This window comes from Schistocerca nitens, chromosome 5, assembly GCF_023898315.1.
Source record: "Schistocerca nitens isolate TAMUIC-IGC-003100 chromosome 5, iqSchNite1.1, whole genome shotgun sequence".
In the NCBI taxonomy this organism is placed as follows: Eukaryota; Metazoa; Arthropoda; class Insecta; order Orthoptera; family Acrididae; genus Schistocerca; species Schistocerca nitens.
In genome coordinates this window covers 814,777,191-814,795,194 of record NC_064618.1, presented here as the reverse complement: position 1 = coordinate 814,795,194, position 18,004 = coordinate 814,777,191, and the positions used below count along the sequence as shown (strand labels likewise).

Genomic DNA, 18,004 nt, shown 5'->3' with positions numbered 1-18,004 from the left:
GCGTAGCAAAGAAATCTCATTACATTTCTCTGAAATAAACATTCGAACTATTGTGCGCTATGAACTTCATACGTTCAAATTCCAATTGAAGCCCTTGCGTAAGGAGCAGTCAGGATGTAGAGGAGGAAATTAGTGGAGACTGATATACTAGAAGGATAATATACCTAGGACCACGTGATGTGCATTAGTCAATGTTTCAATCGAAGACTGACTTTAGAATCGCGTGAGCAGTTTAAGGAATTTTCTATCTTTTTTGCTGTTAAAAATATATGAGAGATTGATTTGAGCACTGTTTTTAGTTATTATGAATTCTACATATTTAAGTGCTGTATAATATATGAAAGTAATTTGGAGGGTATTGTTAGTTCTTCAGTTACGCAATTTCATAATGAGCAGAATTAAATAGGCTACATGCGTAAAACACGTTACATAATGCATGGGCGTTTAACCAACATTTCGTCAGTCTTATACTATTTTATACCTTCCAAATGAAGTGAATTTATGTAATTTCTATTCCAAAATGGGTGAAATTTACTATTAATTAGGTTTGGCTTAGTGCTGATTGGCGTGTAGTAGATTACTAATGTAACTCTTAGACTATTAAATACAATAGTGCCATGGTACCCTCGACTGCAACAATTTGGATTTGATCGGAATATGTGTGTCTATGTACATGACCTACACATACCTTGGAATGGCTTTCAGCATTTGGAGAACCCTTACTTTCCAGGAGTAGTTTCTGTACTTTCAGCAAAAAATTGCAGCATACATGAAGGGAATGCTGTCATTTAAAAATGGAATAAGAAAAAATGTTAAACTTCTGTTACAGGCTTCGCTGGACGCAAAAATATGAAAAGTGCTCCAAGGAGCAGCAGTCTCCCCCACAAAATACGCGCTAAGACAAAAAACACACACCACGAAGGAATTATCTGAGTGGAACGGACATCGGTAGATATGATACATACGATTTCAGTTTGAGAAATATACAGAGTGTTTCAAAAATGACCGGTATATTCGAAACGGCAATAAAAACTAAACGAGCAGCGATAGAAATACACCGTTTGTTGCAATATGCTTGGGACAACAGTACATTTTCAGGCAGACAAACTTTCGAAATTACAGTAGTTACAATTTTCAACAACAGATGGCGCTGCGGTCTGGGAAACTCTATAGTACGATATTTTCCACATATCCACCATGCGTAGCAATAATATGGCGTAGTCTCTGAATGAAATTACCCGAAACCTTTGACATGGTGTCTGGCGGAATGGCTTCACATGCAGATGAGATGTACTGCTTCAGCTGTTCAATTGTTTCTGGATTCTGGCGGTACACCTGGTCTTTCAAGTGTCCCCACAGAAAGAAGTCACAGGGGTTCATGTCTGGCGAATAGGGAGGCCAATCCACGCCGCCTCCTGTATGTTTCGGATAGCCCAAAGCAATCACACGATCATCGAAATATTCATTCAGGAAATTAAAGACGTCGGCCGTGCGATGTGGCCGGGCACCATCTTGCATAAACCACGAGGTGTTCGCAGTGTCGTCTAAGGCAGTTTGTACCGCCACAAATTCACGAAGAATGTCCAGATGGCGTGATGCAGTAATCGTTTCGGATCTGAAAAATGGGCCAATGATTCCTTTGGAAGAAATGGCGGCCCAGACCAGTACTTTTTGAGGATGCAGGGACGATGGGACTGCAACATGGGGCTTTTCGGTTCCCCATATGCGCCAGTTCTGTTTATTGACGAAGCCATCCAGGTAAAAATAAGCTTCGTCAGTAAACCAAATGCTGTCCACATGCATATCGCCGTCATCAATCCTGTGCACTATATCGTTAGCGAATGTCTCTCGTGCAGCACTGTAGGATGGCTTATTCAAGGCAAAGAGCGACACAAGGCTGGCAAGTAAATGACGTCTCGGCCCACCTTTGGTCTTTATGCAAACAGTTATTCAGCTTGGCACTGGTTGATAAGAGTTGTTAGATGTCCTCCTAAACTATACCGTTCCCAATTCGGTCCAATAGGCACGTTGGATCGTCAAAATCTATAGCTGGTCGGATGGCCCTGCACATAGTGCTCCTGACGTTCTCAGTTGGGAGAGATCTGGCGACCTCGTTGGTCAAGGTTGGGTTTGGCAAGCATGTAGGCGAGCAGTAGAAACTCTCGTCTCGTGTGGGCTTGTGTTATCTTGCTCAAATGTAAGCCCAGGATGTCTCATCATAAAGGACAACAAAACGGGGCTTTGAACATCGTCGAGGTGCAGTAAGGGTGCTGCGGATAACAAACAAAAGGGTCCTGCTCTGAAAGGTAATGGCAACCCACACCGTCACTTCTGGTTGTTGTGTCGTACGACGAGTGACAGGTAGCTTAGTATCCCACCAATGTCCAGGGCGTCTCCGTACACGTCTTCGGCCTGAGTTCTCATTTACTGCACTAGAACTGCCTTCAGTGGCGAGGTCCCCTTCAAATTGAGATCCGATGATCAACGAAGGCTTGTCTGGAGACTCGCCCGACAGCTGTGGGATAATACACTGCTGGCCACCGTAAATGCAACACCAAGAAAGACAAGAGGTAGCACAACAAAATTTATTTTGTAGATAACATGTTGACCAAGTATCAAATGATTACGTTTACAGACGTCTGTGACATGTGGTTCCTGCCAGAATCAGTAGCCAGAGTAGCCGCCATTGTTGGAGATCACCGCTGCCACACCTCTCGGCATTGAGTCAAAGAGACTTTGGATGTGTTCCTGGGGTACAGCAGCCCAAGTAGCTTCCACACGTTGCCAAAGATCATCTGGTGTGGCAGCTGGGGATGTAATCTGGGTCACTCGTTGAGCAACCGTGGACCACATGTTTTCTATCGGCGAAAGATCCGGAGAGCGAGCCGGTCAGGGAAGCAATTCAATCTGGTTATTGACGAAGAACCTTTGGACAATGCGTGCCACGTGTGGTCGCGCATCATCCTGTTGAAATATGGCTGTGGCCGAGCCCTGAAGGTAAGGAAGGACAACTGGCTCCAGCACCTCGGATATGTAGCGCCGGCTATTTAAAGTACCGCCAATGCGTACTAGAGGCGTGCGAGAGTAATATCCAATACCGCCCCATACCATAATACCCGGTGCAAGACCAGTGTGGCGGTGCATAACGCAGCTGTCCAGCATCCTCTCTCCACGGTGTCTCCACACTCGAATCCGACCATCGTCGTGCTGCAGACAGAAGCGTGCCTCGTCAGTAAAGACAACGTCATTCCATTCTGCCACGTGTGGTCGCGCATTATCCTGTTGAAATATGGCTGTGGCCGAGCCCTGAAGGTAAGGAAGGACAACTGGCTCCAGCACCTCGGATATGTAGCGCCGGCTATTTAAAGTACCGCCAATGCGTACTAGAGGCGTGCGAGAGTAATATCCAATACCGCCCCATACCATAATACCCGGTGCAAGACCAGTGTGGCGGTGCATAACGCAGCTGTCCAGCATCCTCTCTCCACGGTGTCTCCACACTCGAATCCGACCATCGTCGTGCTGCAGACAGAAGCGTGCCTCGTCAGTAAAGACAACGTCATTCCATTCTGCCGTCCACATCCGTCTGTCATCACACCATTGGCGACGGAGACGTCTGTGGTTCTGCGTCAATGGTAGACGAAGCAATGGACGTCTTGCGGACAGACCACTCTGCTGGAAACGGCGTCGAATGGTACGCGCAGACACTGGATGATGCGTTACAGACGCAATGTGCTGTGCTATGGTTCGGGATGTCACTGAGCGATCCGTCACTGCCATGCGCACAATTTGCCTATCAGCACGTGCAGTGGTGCACCGAGGTGAATGCGATCGACCACGTCGGTCCGTCGTACCCTCCTGCACCCAACGGTCACATATCCGCATTACAGGTGTTTGGTTTCGTCTAACACGACTAACGATTTCTCTGTATGATAATCCACAATCTCGGTAAGCCACTATCCTTCCTCTGTCGAACTCGGATACTTGATCAAAAGATGTCCGCTGTTGTCTACGAGGCATAACTGATCGTCTTGTGAAACAACCACAAGGTAAACACACGTGCCGAACGTACACTCGTCGAAATCGCCAAGCCTTAAATGGTGCTATGAGGTGGCGCCACAGGCGCGCTTGATGTGCGTCTGCGCTCAAATTCTAATCAGTTGCATATCTCATCGCTGCAAACTCATGGTGTAAATTTCACTTGATTCGGATGCTTCCTTCAAGGTGTTGCATTTACGGTGGCCAGCAGTGTAGATTGATCGACGCCCGCCATACGACTTGATAGTTAGGAACGATGATCTGGGATGTCATCACCTTTCATAGCAGGGCCACTTTGGTTGTCACATGCGGCAGCCTTACAACGCAGCTCAACGCCGACGATATTCTGCGCCCTATATTGTTGTCTTCCATGGCAAGAACTCCGGGGCCTACATTTCAGTAAGACAATGCACACGCACGCACTGCGAGAGTTTCTACCGCTTGTCTTGATACTTGGAAACACTATCTTGGCCAACAAAGTCACCGGTCCTCTCTCCAGCTGAGATAGGCTAAAGCACTACGGCCAGGGCCCTACAACCGACTCGAGATTTTGATGACCTAACGCGCCGGTCGAACGGAAATTGGCATGGTTTCCTTCAGGACGACATAAAACTCTATCAATCAATTGCCAAGCCGAACAACTGCTTGCATATGGCCCGGAGGTTGACAAACTCGCTATTGAGTCAACATGGGTTTAGTAAACATCGTTCCTGTGAAACAAAACTAGCTCATTATTCACATGAAGTGTTGCGTGCTATTGAGACGGGATTTCAGATCGATTCCGTATTTGTGTATTTCCGGAAGGCGGAAGGCTTTTGACACTAGACCACACAAGCGGCTCGTAGTGAAATTGCGTGCTTATGGAATATCGTCTCGGTTATGTAACTGGATCTGTGATTTCTGTCAGAGAGGTCACCGTTCGTAGTAACTGACGGAAAGGCATCGAGAACAACAGAAGTCATTTCTGGCTTTCCCCAAGGTAGTGTTATAGGCCATTTGCTGTTCCTTATCTGCCAGCCGTTGTGGCCGAGCGGTTCTAGGCACTTCGGTCTGGAACCGCGCGACCGCTCCGGTCGCAGGTTCGAATCCTGCCTCAGGCATGGATGTGTGTGATGTCCATAGGTTAGTTAGGTTTAAGTAGTTCTAAGTTATAGGGGACTGATGACCTCAGATGTTGAGTCCCATAGTGCTCAGAGCCATTTGAACCATTTTTTTTTTCTGTTCCTTATCTATATAAAGGATTTGGGAGACAATCTGAGCAGCCGTCTTCGGCTGTTTGCAGATGACGCTGTCGTTTATCGGCTAATAAAGTCATCAAAAGATCAAAACAAACTGCAAAACAATGTAGAAGAAATATCGGAATGGTGCGAAAAGTGGCTGTTGACTTTAAATAACGAAAAGTGTGAGGTCATCCACATGAGTGCTGAAAGGAACTCGTTAAACTTCGGTTACACGATAAATCAGTGTAATCTAGAAGCCGTAAATTCAACTAAATATCTAGGTATTACAGTTACGAACAACTTAAATTTGAAGGAACACACAGAAAATGTTGTGGGGAAAGCTAACCAAAGACTGCGTTTTATTTGCAGGACACTTAGAAAATGTAAGAGACCTACTAAGGAGACTGCCTACACTACGCTTGTCCGTCCTCTTTCAGAATACTGCTGCGCGGTGTGGGATCCTTACCAGATAGGACTGACGGAGTGCATTGAAAAAGTTCAAAGAAAGGGAGCACGTTTTGTACTACGCGAAATGTGGGAATGAGTGTCACAGAAATGATACAGGATTTGGGCTGGACATCATTAAAAGAAAGGCGTTTTTCGTTGCGGCGGAATCTTCTCACGAAATTCCAATCACCAACTTTCTATCCCGAATGCGAAAATATTTTGTTTACACCGACTTACACAGGGAGGAACGATCACCAAGATAAAATAATGGAAATCAGAGCTCGTACGGGAGGATATAGGTGTTCTTTCTTTCCGTGCGCTATACGAGATTGGAATAATAGAGAATTGTAAAGGTGGTTTTGAACGCTCTGCCAGGCACTTAAATGTGATTTGCAGAGTATCCATGTAGATGTAGATGTAGATGTAGATGTAGATGTAGATGTAGATGTATTGACGTTCTAGGTTTCCTACGCTCTTTCTCTTGAATAAGGCATCCAATTCTTCTGAAATTTCAATCATTTGTTTGTTTGTACGTGTGGATTACATCTACTGATTTCCGTCTCATTCAGTTAATTCCTCCGTGGTATGTCTCTTTTGTCTCAGAGTGTATTTCATTGTGGCAATTCAGGCTTCACGAAGCAAGTACAATAATAACATAAAATACAGAACAGACTATTTCGTCAAGCATTTGTGATTTACAAAACGTTGAAGGTCCGCCAAGAGCACAGAACTAGAAAGTCCTTGGAATAAGCTAGCAGCAAAGTATTACAGCACTTTAAAAGATTAAGTGACAACCTATATATTCAGAGATATGCTGCAGGCACACGCTCAGAGGAGCGGCCCTGTGACCGCTCCTGCTCACCTGTTGAAGAGCTCGACGTTGAAGAAGACGTACTCTCCGCTGCCCACCATGTTGAGCTCCTCGGCGGCAAGCAGGATCTCCCTGACGGTGCTGGGGTCCGCACACAGCAGCACGACTGCAACATGTCCACCTGTCGCCGGTTAGTCTGGGAGCACGGTCAGCGTCTGTGTGGTCTCACATCCAACAGACACTTACATGTAAGCACTTTACGGCGTACACTACCTGCTCAGAAGCAGTCGGACACCTGTTGATGAACATTAACATGAAGTGTATCCAACCCTAATCTTTATGACGTTCTCAACCATAGTGAAGACACTTTCAACTGTCTGAATTCTAAATGCCTGTAGAGAAATGCCAGCTCATCCTCCCTCTACCGCCGAAACCAGAGTAGATAGTAATGTTAAGCGTTAAAGTCAGCCTTCTATCGCATCCCAAAAGTGTTTCACTAAGTTCATTTCGGGTTTCTGGCATTTCCAGAATGCACCATAAGTAATGTTGTATGACAGGTGGCAATGACTTGCAGAGACAAACAATCATCGTCTTCGAACGGTTCTCCTACGGCACACAGTTCATATCCTTCCACATTTTGCGTTTTCTTATCCGCAGTAAGATGGCGACGTTAACTGTCAGTCCGCAGCTCGTGGTCCCGCGGTCGCGTTCTCGCTTCCCGAGCACGGGGTCCCGGGTTCGATTCCGGGGGGGGGGGGGTCAGGGATTTTCACCTGCCTCGGGATGACTGGGTGTTTATGTTGTCCTCATCATTTCATCATCATTCATGCAAGTGGCAAGAATGGACTGAGAAAAGGTTGGGAATTTGTACGGGTGCTGATAACGGTGCAGTTGATCTCCCCACAATCCAAACGTCATCATCATCATCATCCTCATCACCTAACTGTCAAATACACTCTCATACCATAACACCACCTCTTCCGTACTTCATATAAGCCACTACACAAGATGACAAGTAAGGCTCTGCAGGCATTCGCCAAACCCTAATGTTTCCGTCGGTTTGTCACAGTCTATCGTGATTCGTTACTAATTACAGAAATGTATTGATTCTGAGGAGCGGCTCGATGATCATACCTATTCTTTTTAACTCCCTGCGCACATTCATTGTGCTAACTGAACTGTTGGTAATTCTTTGGCACTTACGAGTAATTCTTTTCGCTGATTCCATGATATTTTGATAACCACTCCCCGCATCGCTCAAGGGCACCTGTGCTTCTGTACATGGGACCTATGTTCTTCTAGTTTAGCTGTAGTTTTCCTTCGCGTTTCTACTTTACAGTCACATCAGCAACAGTCGATTGGGTATCTTTAGAAGCGTGGAAACGTCTCTGATGGGTTTATTACCCAGCTGACTTCCAGTGACTAGAGCACATTCCAAGTCACTGAACCCCCCTGACGACCTATTTTGCTTTTACTGCCTCCCTACTGACAACAGAATGCTCCCCGCCTCTTTCTATGGTGGAAAGCATGTGTAAAGTAAAGATAAGCTGTGGCATTTCCTTTTGACACTTGTAGCGGCAGGCGTGGAGATTTGAATATATATCAGACATGCACTTACGTAGATACAACAACAACAATAAAATAGGTAACTCTCTTTCTGGTCGACGGATAAAACTTCATTACTAAACGTCGTAGGTGTTCCTAGAGAATTTACATTACAACATATGGTGATGTTATGAACTGAACTGCTAGTAGGGTCACCCAACGTTGGCTGCCAAATAGGTACTGAATAGAATTGATTAAGGAATTGATATTTACATTATATCAGCCCATACTGTGTACCAAAATGTAGTAAATTAATTTTGAACGATAAATACAAGCAAACGCATATTATTATTGTTTCTTTCTTTCTTTTCTCAGACGTTATGTCTGGTCAAAAATGGAAAGTGACGCGGACCTTGATCAAGCGTGACTTCCTTTTAACTGTACGGTATATGTTATACTGCATTTAGGAACTTTCGGGTGATTGAACATATATAAGTTTGGATGTAGCTGTATTGCATTGATGTACTGGTGGATATTGTGTGATATGACTCCTGTAGTTGATAGTATAATTGGTATAATGTCAACTTTATACCGATGCCACATGTCCTTGACTTCCTCAGCCAGTTGGATGTATTTTTCAATTTTTTCTCCTGTTTTCTTTTGTGTATTTGTTGTATTGGGTATGGATATTTCGATTAGTTGTGTTAATTTCTTCTTTTTATTGGTGAGTATGATGTCAGGTTTGTTATGTGGTGTTGTTTTATCTGTTATAATGGTTCTGTTCCAGTATAATTTATATTCATCATTCTCCAGTACATTTTGCGGTGCATACTTGTATGTGGGAACATGTTGTTTTATAAGTTTATGTTGTAAGGCAAGCTGTTGATGTATTATTTTTGCTACATTGTCATGTCTTCTGGGGTATTCTGTATTTGCTAGTATTGTACATCCGCTTGTGATGTGATCTACTGTTTCTATTTGTTGTTTGCAAAGTCAGCATCTATCTGTTGTGGTATTGGGATCTTTAATAATATGCTTTCTGTAATGTCTGGTGTTTATTGTTTGATCCTGTATTGCAATCATGAATCCTTCCGTCTCACTGTATATATTGCCATTTCTTAGCCATGTGTTGGATGCGTCTTGATCGATGTGTGGCTGTGTTAGATGATACGGGTGCTTACCATGTAGTGTTTTCTTTTTCCAATTTACTTTCTTCGTATCTGTTGATGTTATGTGATCTAGAGGGTTGTAGAAGTGGTTATGAAATTGCAGTGGTGTAGCCGATGTATTTATATGAGTGATTGCTTTGTGTATTTTGCTAGTTTCTGCTCGTTCTAGAAAGAATTTTCTTAAATTGTCTACCTGTCCATAATGTAGGTTTTTTATGTCGATAAATCCCCTTCCTCCTTCCTTCCTGCTTAATGTGAATCTTTCTGTTGCTGAATGTATGTGATGTATTCTATATTTGTGGCATTGTGATCGTGTAAGTGTATTGAGTGCTTCTAGGTCTGTGTTACTCCATTTCACTACTCCAAATGAGTATTATTGTTATTATTATTATTATTATCATTCGCAGATCAACATTACAAATACATTTTCAGGGCTGATTCGACTGGACACAGAGATGACTCAGTACTTGACAAGTTGGAATGAAATTCAACTACTTCGTCTTATTACTTGAAGAAGTCAGTGTTACTTCCGGCGTCTGTGGTTCATGAGATGTCGTCAAGAATATCAGTCTCTTTTGCTGTTGTGTAGCTGCTTCAGTTTCCGTGTTCTGCTGCTCTCATACAACGCTCCTTGCATCTTATCCCCTACGTAATTCCACTGGTTGACAACCGGCCTGTTCCGTTTCTGGGAAGAGCACTGTTGTTTCTGTCCTCGCGCACGGCATCTGTTACCAAGAGCGATTATCTCGCAGGGGCAGCGAAAATATGATATTTGGAGGTTGACGTACGCCAGGAAAATGAAGTCGAATGCTTAAAGATTCAACCATCAGACTGCAAGACTGCGGAAAAGCCCATCATACATGGAATGGAAAATTGGGACAACAAAGAACGGAATGAGCTATGGGATGTGACTCAGAGAGCTGTGTATACATCAGGCAGATAGCCATTTTAGAAGATTGATGTGAAGCAACGTGCAAATGGCTTCTTCTGAGACACTTCTGGGTCCTCCTCTTGCAGAGTAATCATTCATTATGACGATTCACTGTCTCTTCTAGCGACTAGCCCTACTTTCATAGTTCTACTCATTTTCCTCTACTCTGGGCGGAGAATTTTCCGTAGATTTGTCTTTGTCCTTGGGAGGGTTCAGTGCGCAATCCCATGCAACGCACGATCGACATTGCGTAACAATGCCTCCTAGTCCTCGTACAGGGTGACACAATTTCTGGCCATTTACGCCAAAAAGCATCGGCTGGTGTGGGAGACAATGAATCATGTGTCGTTCGCAATTATTTGGCGTTCTGGCACTTCCCAGAACTCGCTGCTCACCAGATTTTCTAGTGAATACCATCAATAATTCCATCAAGCATTTTTTCTGTCTTTATGAGTTATCAGGAGGGCTGCAGCCCAACAACAAACACACTTGTTCGTAATGGGAATGCTTGAAAGCTTTCGCTTTGTAGCCTCCACGCGTTTGGAGCTCGTTGGTGGCCCCCTCCAGTCAGTCAGCTTTTAAACGTAACTTCGCTTTTAAAGTAACACAAACACTTCAGGCAAGCCGTACTTTTCTGGCTTTTGGGAAAGGTTCACTATGGCCAGGAGCAGCTTAACAAGAGCACTCTTGCTCTGAGGATCTGCTGGCAAAATATTACAGTATGGATTATCAATATATATGTAAAAAATGATTCATTTACAGAGGCACGAGTATGCAGAAAACAATCGCTATATCTTTTTAAGCTTCCCCGTATTTAAAATAATATCATTAAACTCTCTGGTCAATTTGTAGCATTACTTTAAATGTATATAGTGTGTTGTCGAGATATGACTTGATTCAGTAATAATTACGTAATGATGATTGTATAGCAAGAAAATGTGAATAAACTATTATAAAAGTATATTTTGACTAACAAAATGGTTCTAAGCACTATAGGACTGAACATCTGAGGTCATCAGTCCCCAAGACTTAGAACTACTTAAATCTAACGTAAGTACATCACACACATCCATGCCCGAGGCAGGATTCGAACCTGCGACTGTAGCAGCAGCGCGGTTCCGGACTGAAGCTCCAAGAGCCGCACGGCCACGGCAGCTGGCTTGGATTAACAATTAAATATTGATTTTATTGATCCTTAACCTGTTTTACATATATATAAAGCAGAGTGTAATATATAGTCTGGCAGCTCCTCCAAAACCTCTGGATAGATTTCGACCAAATTTGGCACAAAACAGCATGCCTTTATCGGCACTACGAGGTTTATAACCTCCCAGCTCCGATATGAGTGGAGATGCAGGCAATATTTATAGCCCCTAGAATACAGACTGCCCTTCATGACTGGCATGTTGTATGGAAACAGTATCAGCCTGCCAAATCAATCTGATTTGCAAGGCAGCATTTATGTCAGCTGCCAGAAATGATTTTCCACATCCTGACATGTAGGCTGCCATGTGTTAGAAATGTGTTGTGTTTTGAGTTGTATTGCGTTCTTTATCGACCTGCTTCACTCGGCTGCCTGTACATCAGGGGAAAATATATGATGCTCAAGCCTCTGATATGTAGCCTGCCCTGCATGGCAAACATATTGAGCTAGTAGTATCATTCTGCTTTATTGAACTGCATTGCAGCTATTATATGTGCCAATGACTATGGCTGGGGTATGTTGAGATGGATACAGGAGGGGGTGCATGGAGTGAAATGTAGCAATAAATGGACAGAGGGAGATGGATATGGAAGGTATAGAGGGGTGGCCGACAAGCAGAAAGGAAGAGGTGAAGACACAGATGGAAAGAGGGAGGGGGAGGAGGATATGGTCAGAGGAACGAGGTGGAGGAAATGCACAAACAGAGAAGAGTAGGAGAGAAAGATATTGAGAGTGGGGAGAAGGAGATAGAAAGAGGTGGTAGGATAAGGTGGACAGGCTGAGGGAGATGTGGAAACAGAGGGGGAGAGAAGGAGATGTGTTCAATATATGTGCCAAACATATACATGGGCGAAGCTGCCTCACCTCTAATTGCTCTCTGCTGCACAGTTAACACTCCAGTCCCACCTTAACTACAGATTTACTGTTATTATCGTATTTATGACATTCCCCCCTTGTGGTACCTTTGGAGTCACGAGTTTAGGCTCCTTCCCGGCGCCCTCATGCTCTCTCTTTTTTCTTACCAACACTTCAGATCGTCCTGCATGATTCTTTTGAATACCATCATTATATTATGCTATTCATCACTGAACTGGCTCCCTGCACGAACCTGTATAATAACTAAAATTCTATAATTTCTACAGTTCACAATAGCTCTGGCTGGGAGATCGTTCTTGTGTAGCTTTGGTTGACGTCGGAGGGAAGGTGCACTGGGATGTTTTGTAGCAGTTTTCCTTTTCCATTGTTTTCTATTGTATGTTCAATGTCTTTCAGAGTGTTTCCAACTTCGTTTGGAATCTGTTAGCTGGATTTGACTTCAGTTCCAGAATTTAATTCTTTGTGATGAACTCTTGTGCCTTACTGATGTATTGCGGTTTATCCAGGAGAACCACTGTGTTTGTGTGTTGCCAAACAAAGCTACACAAGAAAGATCTCCCTGCGAGAGCTATTGTGTATTACAGAAACGCTCCCACTTACCCACTTGCAAGATACATGTTGAATGTCTTACCAGAAAACTAAAAATTACGGGAAGACAGGGCTATAAGAAACACTAAACACATTATTCAGTACAAGAAAGATATACAAGTTCCAGACACAGCCACCCTCCTGTCATTTGAAATAGAGAATATATACTCCAATATACCAATAACTGAAACAATGGACATTATAGAAAAAAAACTTAAAAAAGAGACAGTTAGGCTTCTAGAGCTAATACCAGTACAGAACTATTTTCAGTTCAATAGTGAATTCTATTTACAAAGTGAAGGACTTCCAACAGGATTCACAGTGTTTGTAACCATAGCAAACATATTTACTTAACAAAATAGTGCCAAATACGTACAACATCCTATGTTGGATTAGTTATATGGATGATATCTTGTGCCTGATAGATCAACCAAAGAATAAAATTGACCAGTTACACACAGTCATAAATAATTTTCAAGAAAATATACATTTTACGAGAGAAGGAACAAAATAGACAGTTAAATTTCTTGGACATAACCATAAAGATTCAAAACAACCAACACACATTTGACATATACAGAAAACCAGCAACAGCAGACACAATTCAATGTGCTACCCCCCTGTACACACTCACCTCGCTGTTGAGCTCACGAGTCATGCGTCGGTGGGAGGACGAGTGGCTGGAAGTGACTGACAATAAGCTCCGTTTAGTCAATCCCACAACGCGTGTGTGGTGTACTTCCTTCCAGCCCCGTAGACGGGACGAGGTTTCCTCACTCGGCTTCAGAGAGGCCACGGCCCTATGATGCATGGCTTCCTACTCCGGCGAGAGGACCCTCCAATGTGTGGTGCTTGTGGCGTCCAGGTCACTGTGCGCCACGTTTTATGGGATTGCGTTTTATTTTCCGACCAGCGGACCGCGGCTGACTTTCCATCTGACCTGCCATCTCTTTCAGATAACACTCGGACGAATGTGGTTAAAGTTTTAAAGTTCTGTGCCATGTCCAATGTTTTTACAAAGATTTAGGGAGAGGGTCTTAATTTGCTCACTGTGTGACAAAATCGACCATATTTTATGTAAGTGGCCAGCCAATGACAATTTCCTGAGGCATTCTTGCTGCTACGTTTTCCCTTTCCTTACGTTTTACTTTCTTATGTATCATTTTCCTTCTTTTCCTGCTTTATTTGCGTGTGTGCTTCCGTTTTATTAGGTTTGTCCACATTCGTTCCTTTTAATGTGTGTTAGGGCGCTGATGACCTCGACGTTGAGCGCCCAAAAGCCCCCCCCCCCCCACACACACACACATATACGAGTACATGAGACATCACAACACCCCATTTCTCAACAGCAGGCAGCGCTTAGATACATGCTCCACCGACTAAACTCAGTACCATTAGATACAGACAATTACAAAAAAAGAAATGGAAAGTGGAAATAGCCACAGAAAATGGATACAAACGGAACTTTGTAACAGACCTGAACAAGAAAATTAAGAAACACGAAAGAAGAAACACCCAGCTGTCACCCACACAAGGATAATATCACACACAAGCCAATACACAAATTCAAGAACAGAAACAACAGAAAGTGTGAAAGAAACAGAAAATAAAAGTGGTACACTATGACACACAACCACAAATACACACACGGAATGTCCAATATTTTCAAGAAATAAGGCATAAAAATAGCACACCAAACCAAGAACTCAGTTTAGAAATACTTCCAAAAAACAGTAGAAAAGACTAATCTGCATTTGAAATCAGGAATATACCAACTGAAATCCAATACATATAATGGAAGATACATACGTCAAACCAGGAGGACATTTGACACCAGATACAACATGTAAGAGCATGGAAGTATAGAACAAATCATTCAACTTTCGCAGAACGCTTACACCAACACCAACATAAAATTACAACTAGAGACACAGACATGGAAATCATAAGGATAAACAACTACAGAAAATACCTCTTCACCTTACAAGGAAAATACCACCTCCCAAAAACCATAACAGAAAAGGAATAACTCATAAATTATCAGATCAGCTTGGCAAACCACACACTCTTTAAACTTGCTGACCACTTAATATAACATTAAATGTACACATGTAAGCACAAGCTCCATTTACCACTACCATCTCCTCCCAGATACTGTCATATAATCACTGTCCAGGCCTATCCCTGCCTTCCCCTCCCCCCCCCCCCCCTGCCCTACAAAAAAAAAAGAAAAAAAATTAACTGGCCCCCACTCCTCTCACGTCTCTACCTACGTACAAAAAATGTCACAGACCTCACTAAATCTCGCTCACTCTCTCTCTCTCTCTCTCTCTCTCACACACACACACACACACACACACACCAAAAAAAAAATAGTTTCACAGGTTGGCAACACTCACAACGAGAACGAAAATAAACAAACATGCATAAACACTATGGGAGTGTGGAGTGAGAAATACTTTATGGAAGTCAAGTGTAAATAAAGCAGCGCAGGAAATACTGCAGAATACCAAAAACTGCTAAGTGCAAATGTAAAATGAAGCCTTTCGAAACCAACTGCTGGTGGTGAGGAGGGAAGGAGCAGAATATGTAAAGAGACACCATAAGTAACCTGCATACCAACTTTATAAAGAAAACGCTGTTTTTAACCTAAAACAATCAAAAATGTAGAAACGTATGTATCGAGTTTACAGAATAACCACGGAAGATGCTTTATGAATAAAGGCGAAACGCGTTTGGTGTAATTCTTTTTAATTAGTCTGCAGTCAGCTCACGATGGGTAACCTATAGTAAGAGATTTTAACAGCTGCTGCGGAAGATGGCCACTCAAGGAAACGTAGTATCAATTTTACTCGTCAAATTTTAAGTGGAAGGTCAGTGACTCATATGAAGAATAGGAGTGAACCCAAAATTCAAACCTATGGGACTCCCTTTGTTATTTCACTCCAGCCACTAAAATTTTTAGCCTTCCGACATGGTTTGCATTATTCAGCACAAACATTTGCGTTCTGTTTGTTAAATATGATTCACACTAGCTGTGCGTAAGGCCATCAATTACATAAAACGGTTTGTCAACAGTGAGAACTTCAGCGTCTGCACAAGTATTATAATTACTTCTGTGGGTAAATTATGTGAATTGGTTAAGAAAGTCTGAAAATATTTAGGGATGATAGTTTAAAAGTGCGTGCCGGACTGAGATTCAAAGTTTGAACATTGCCTTCCGAGTTCAATTGCTGTACCAACTGAGCTATCCAAACACGACACACGACCCATCCTCATTGCTTCACTTCCGTCAGTACTTTACCTCCTACCTACCACATTTTTTAACAAGGCACTGACGGAAGTTAAAAGTGTAAGGGTGGATCGTGTGCCGGGTTTGGATAGTTCAAGAAAGGTGAGAGTTTTCTTGATTGGTACATATGGTGAAGCAGTGCTTTAAAAACAAATTTTCCCGTAATACCGCTACAAAAAATAAAAGGAGAAGTTGGCGCTAAACATATGGGAACAGAAATGACCGCCTTATCCGTGAAAGAAACCATCAGAGTAATTCAAAGCAACAATAACGTAATAACAAAATCCCTCCTCAGAGAACTTTAACCTACAATCCATACAGATTTATAAAGTAACATTTTATCTACTTAGCACATTATTAAGATTATTATTTGGGATGTGGTTACCTACAACAGTCGGTGTATGAAGCACTTACGAGAAACGTCTACATGGAACTCGTGGAAAACAGTCCACCCAATTCTATTGAAAACATTTCCGCACATCGAACGGAAATGGGTGTGCAGGAAAGTTAAAAATCCAGTCTCGTAATCCAGCTTGGCGGCAATGTGATAACAATTGCCTACAGCCAATGGCTTGGTTGTGTGCTTTACCGTTTGTTCTGAACCGAATATCACGGATACAGCTCATAAGACCAGCCAACCACTGACTGCTCATGAAATTATACGATTGTAACCAAACTCATACGAGGTTAAGTGGTTAAAGGTTTGCTTGAAACTGGCTGCACAGACAAATCTTTGCAGTACAAAAAATAAAAATAAAACGGATTGGAAGTGCAGCCAATGGAGGGAAATTGTTTATTTCAAGAAACAAGTGTACAACCATACGACACAATGCTTAGGTCGAGTAGAAATTTCCAGTGTGGTCAAACATGTACCTGACGAAGAACCAAGTGTCAGTCGAAATCTCTGTGAAGAAATGGTAGTTGCGAGATAAATGGAGGCCTTTGCGCACGAAGATCAGCGTATCACATTGCTTACGATAGTATACCAACTTAAATGCAGTCATGAATCATTTCAAAACTTCTTGCAGGACATTTTCTACATGACAGAGATGCTGGTGCCTTCTTTGGCCGTCTAGTTACTATGGACGAGTGCTGGATGTATCACTGTGACTGACAGGTGGAGGAGACAAGCAAGGAGTGGATTCATCGCCGCCGACAACGCCGAAGAGCCAACAGTCGTCCGACACAGTGATACTGGACTGCCACGGCGTGGTATTAACAGTTTATGCCCTTAAGGGACAGACCACCATGAGAGAATGGCTCCGAAATCTCCAGCGATGTCAGAGGAGGCTGTCAAGATGAAGCATCGTGGGATGCTGTTAAAGGTGATGGTCTAGCTCCATGGCTACGCTGCAGTTCGTTGTGCGCATGACAGTCACACCTGATTTTTCTCTGGACAATCAAACAGTTCGAGCATGCCCATTTAAACAATTTCCGTTATGGTCTTCTCTGTAAAGAAAAATGGGCTCATCACCTATCGCACATTACGCCACAATAAGCACTACGGTTAGGTTTATCACAGATGTGTTCAAGTGTGTTGTGTCGGAGCACCAAACCCTAATGTTGTTGCGGTGTACTCATGCCGAAATGTTGAATTTTGCCTCATGCGAAAAGAGGCACTTTTCCAGGCAACCATTGTCTTTCTATCCAGTATGAACACACGAATGCATACCGCAGAGAACTATCGACTGCTAAAATGCTCGGACAACTTGCTCTTTGTATGGTAAGAGGCTTAACAGCTTATGTAACACTTTATGGACAGTTGATCTAATTTCGTATAATTCGCGTGATACGCGACACATTGACTTTTGGGGGCTGCGTTGACATCGATCTTGCTTTTGTCCATAGATTCTTGAGAAACACCGGGACGTCCACAGCGTCTT

The 18,004-nt window shown here is 43.1% G+C and overlaps 1 protein-coding gene across 1 annotated transcript in view; it reads right to left on the bottom strand.

Annotated features, from left to right (window-relative positions):
- The window catches only part of LOC126260737 (atrial natriuretic peptide receptor 1-like), a 506,740-nt gene that overhangs the window by 411,026 nt on the left and 77,710 nt on the right, over nucleotides 1-18,004 (bottom strand). Inside the window, exon 5 of the mRNA XM_049958075.1 lies at nucleotides 6,568-6,682. Coding sequence (XP_049814032.1) covers nucleotides 6,568-6,682 — 115 coding nt within the window. The remainder of the gene's footprint in view (nucleotides 1-6,567; nucleotides 6,683-18,004) is intronic.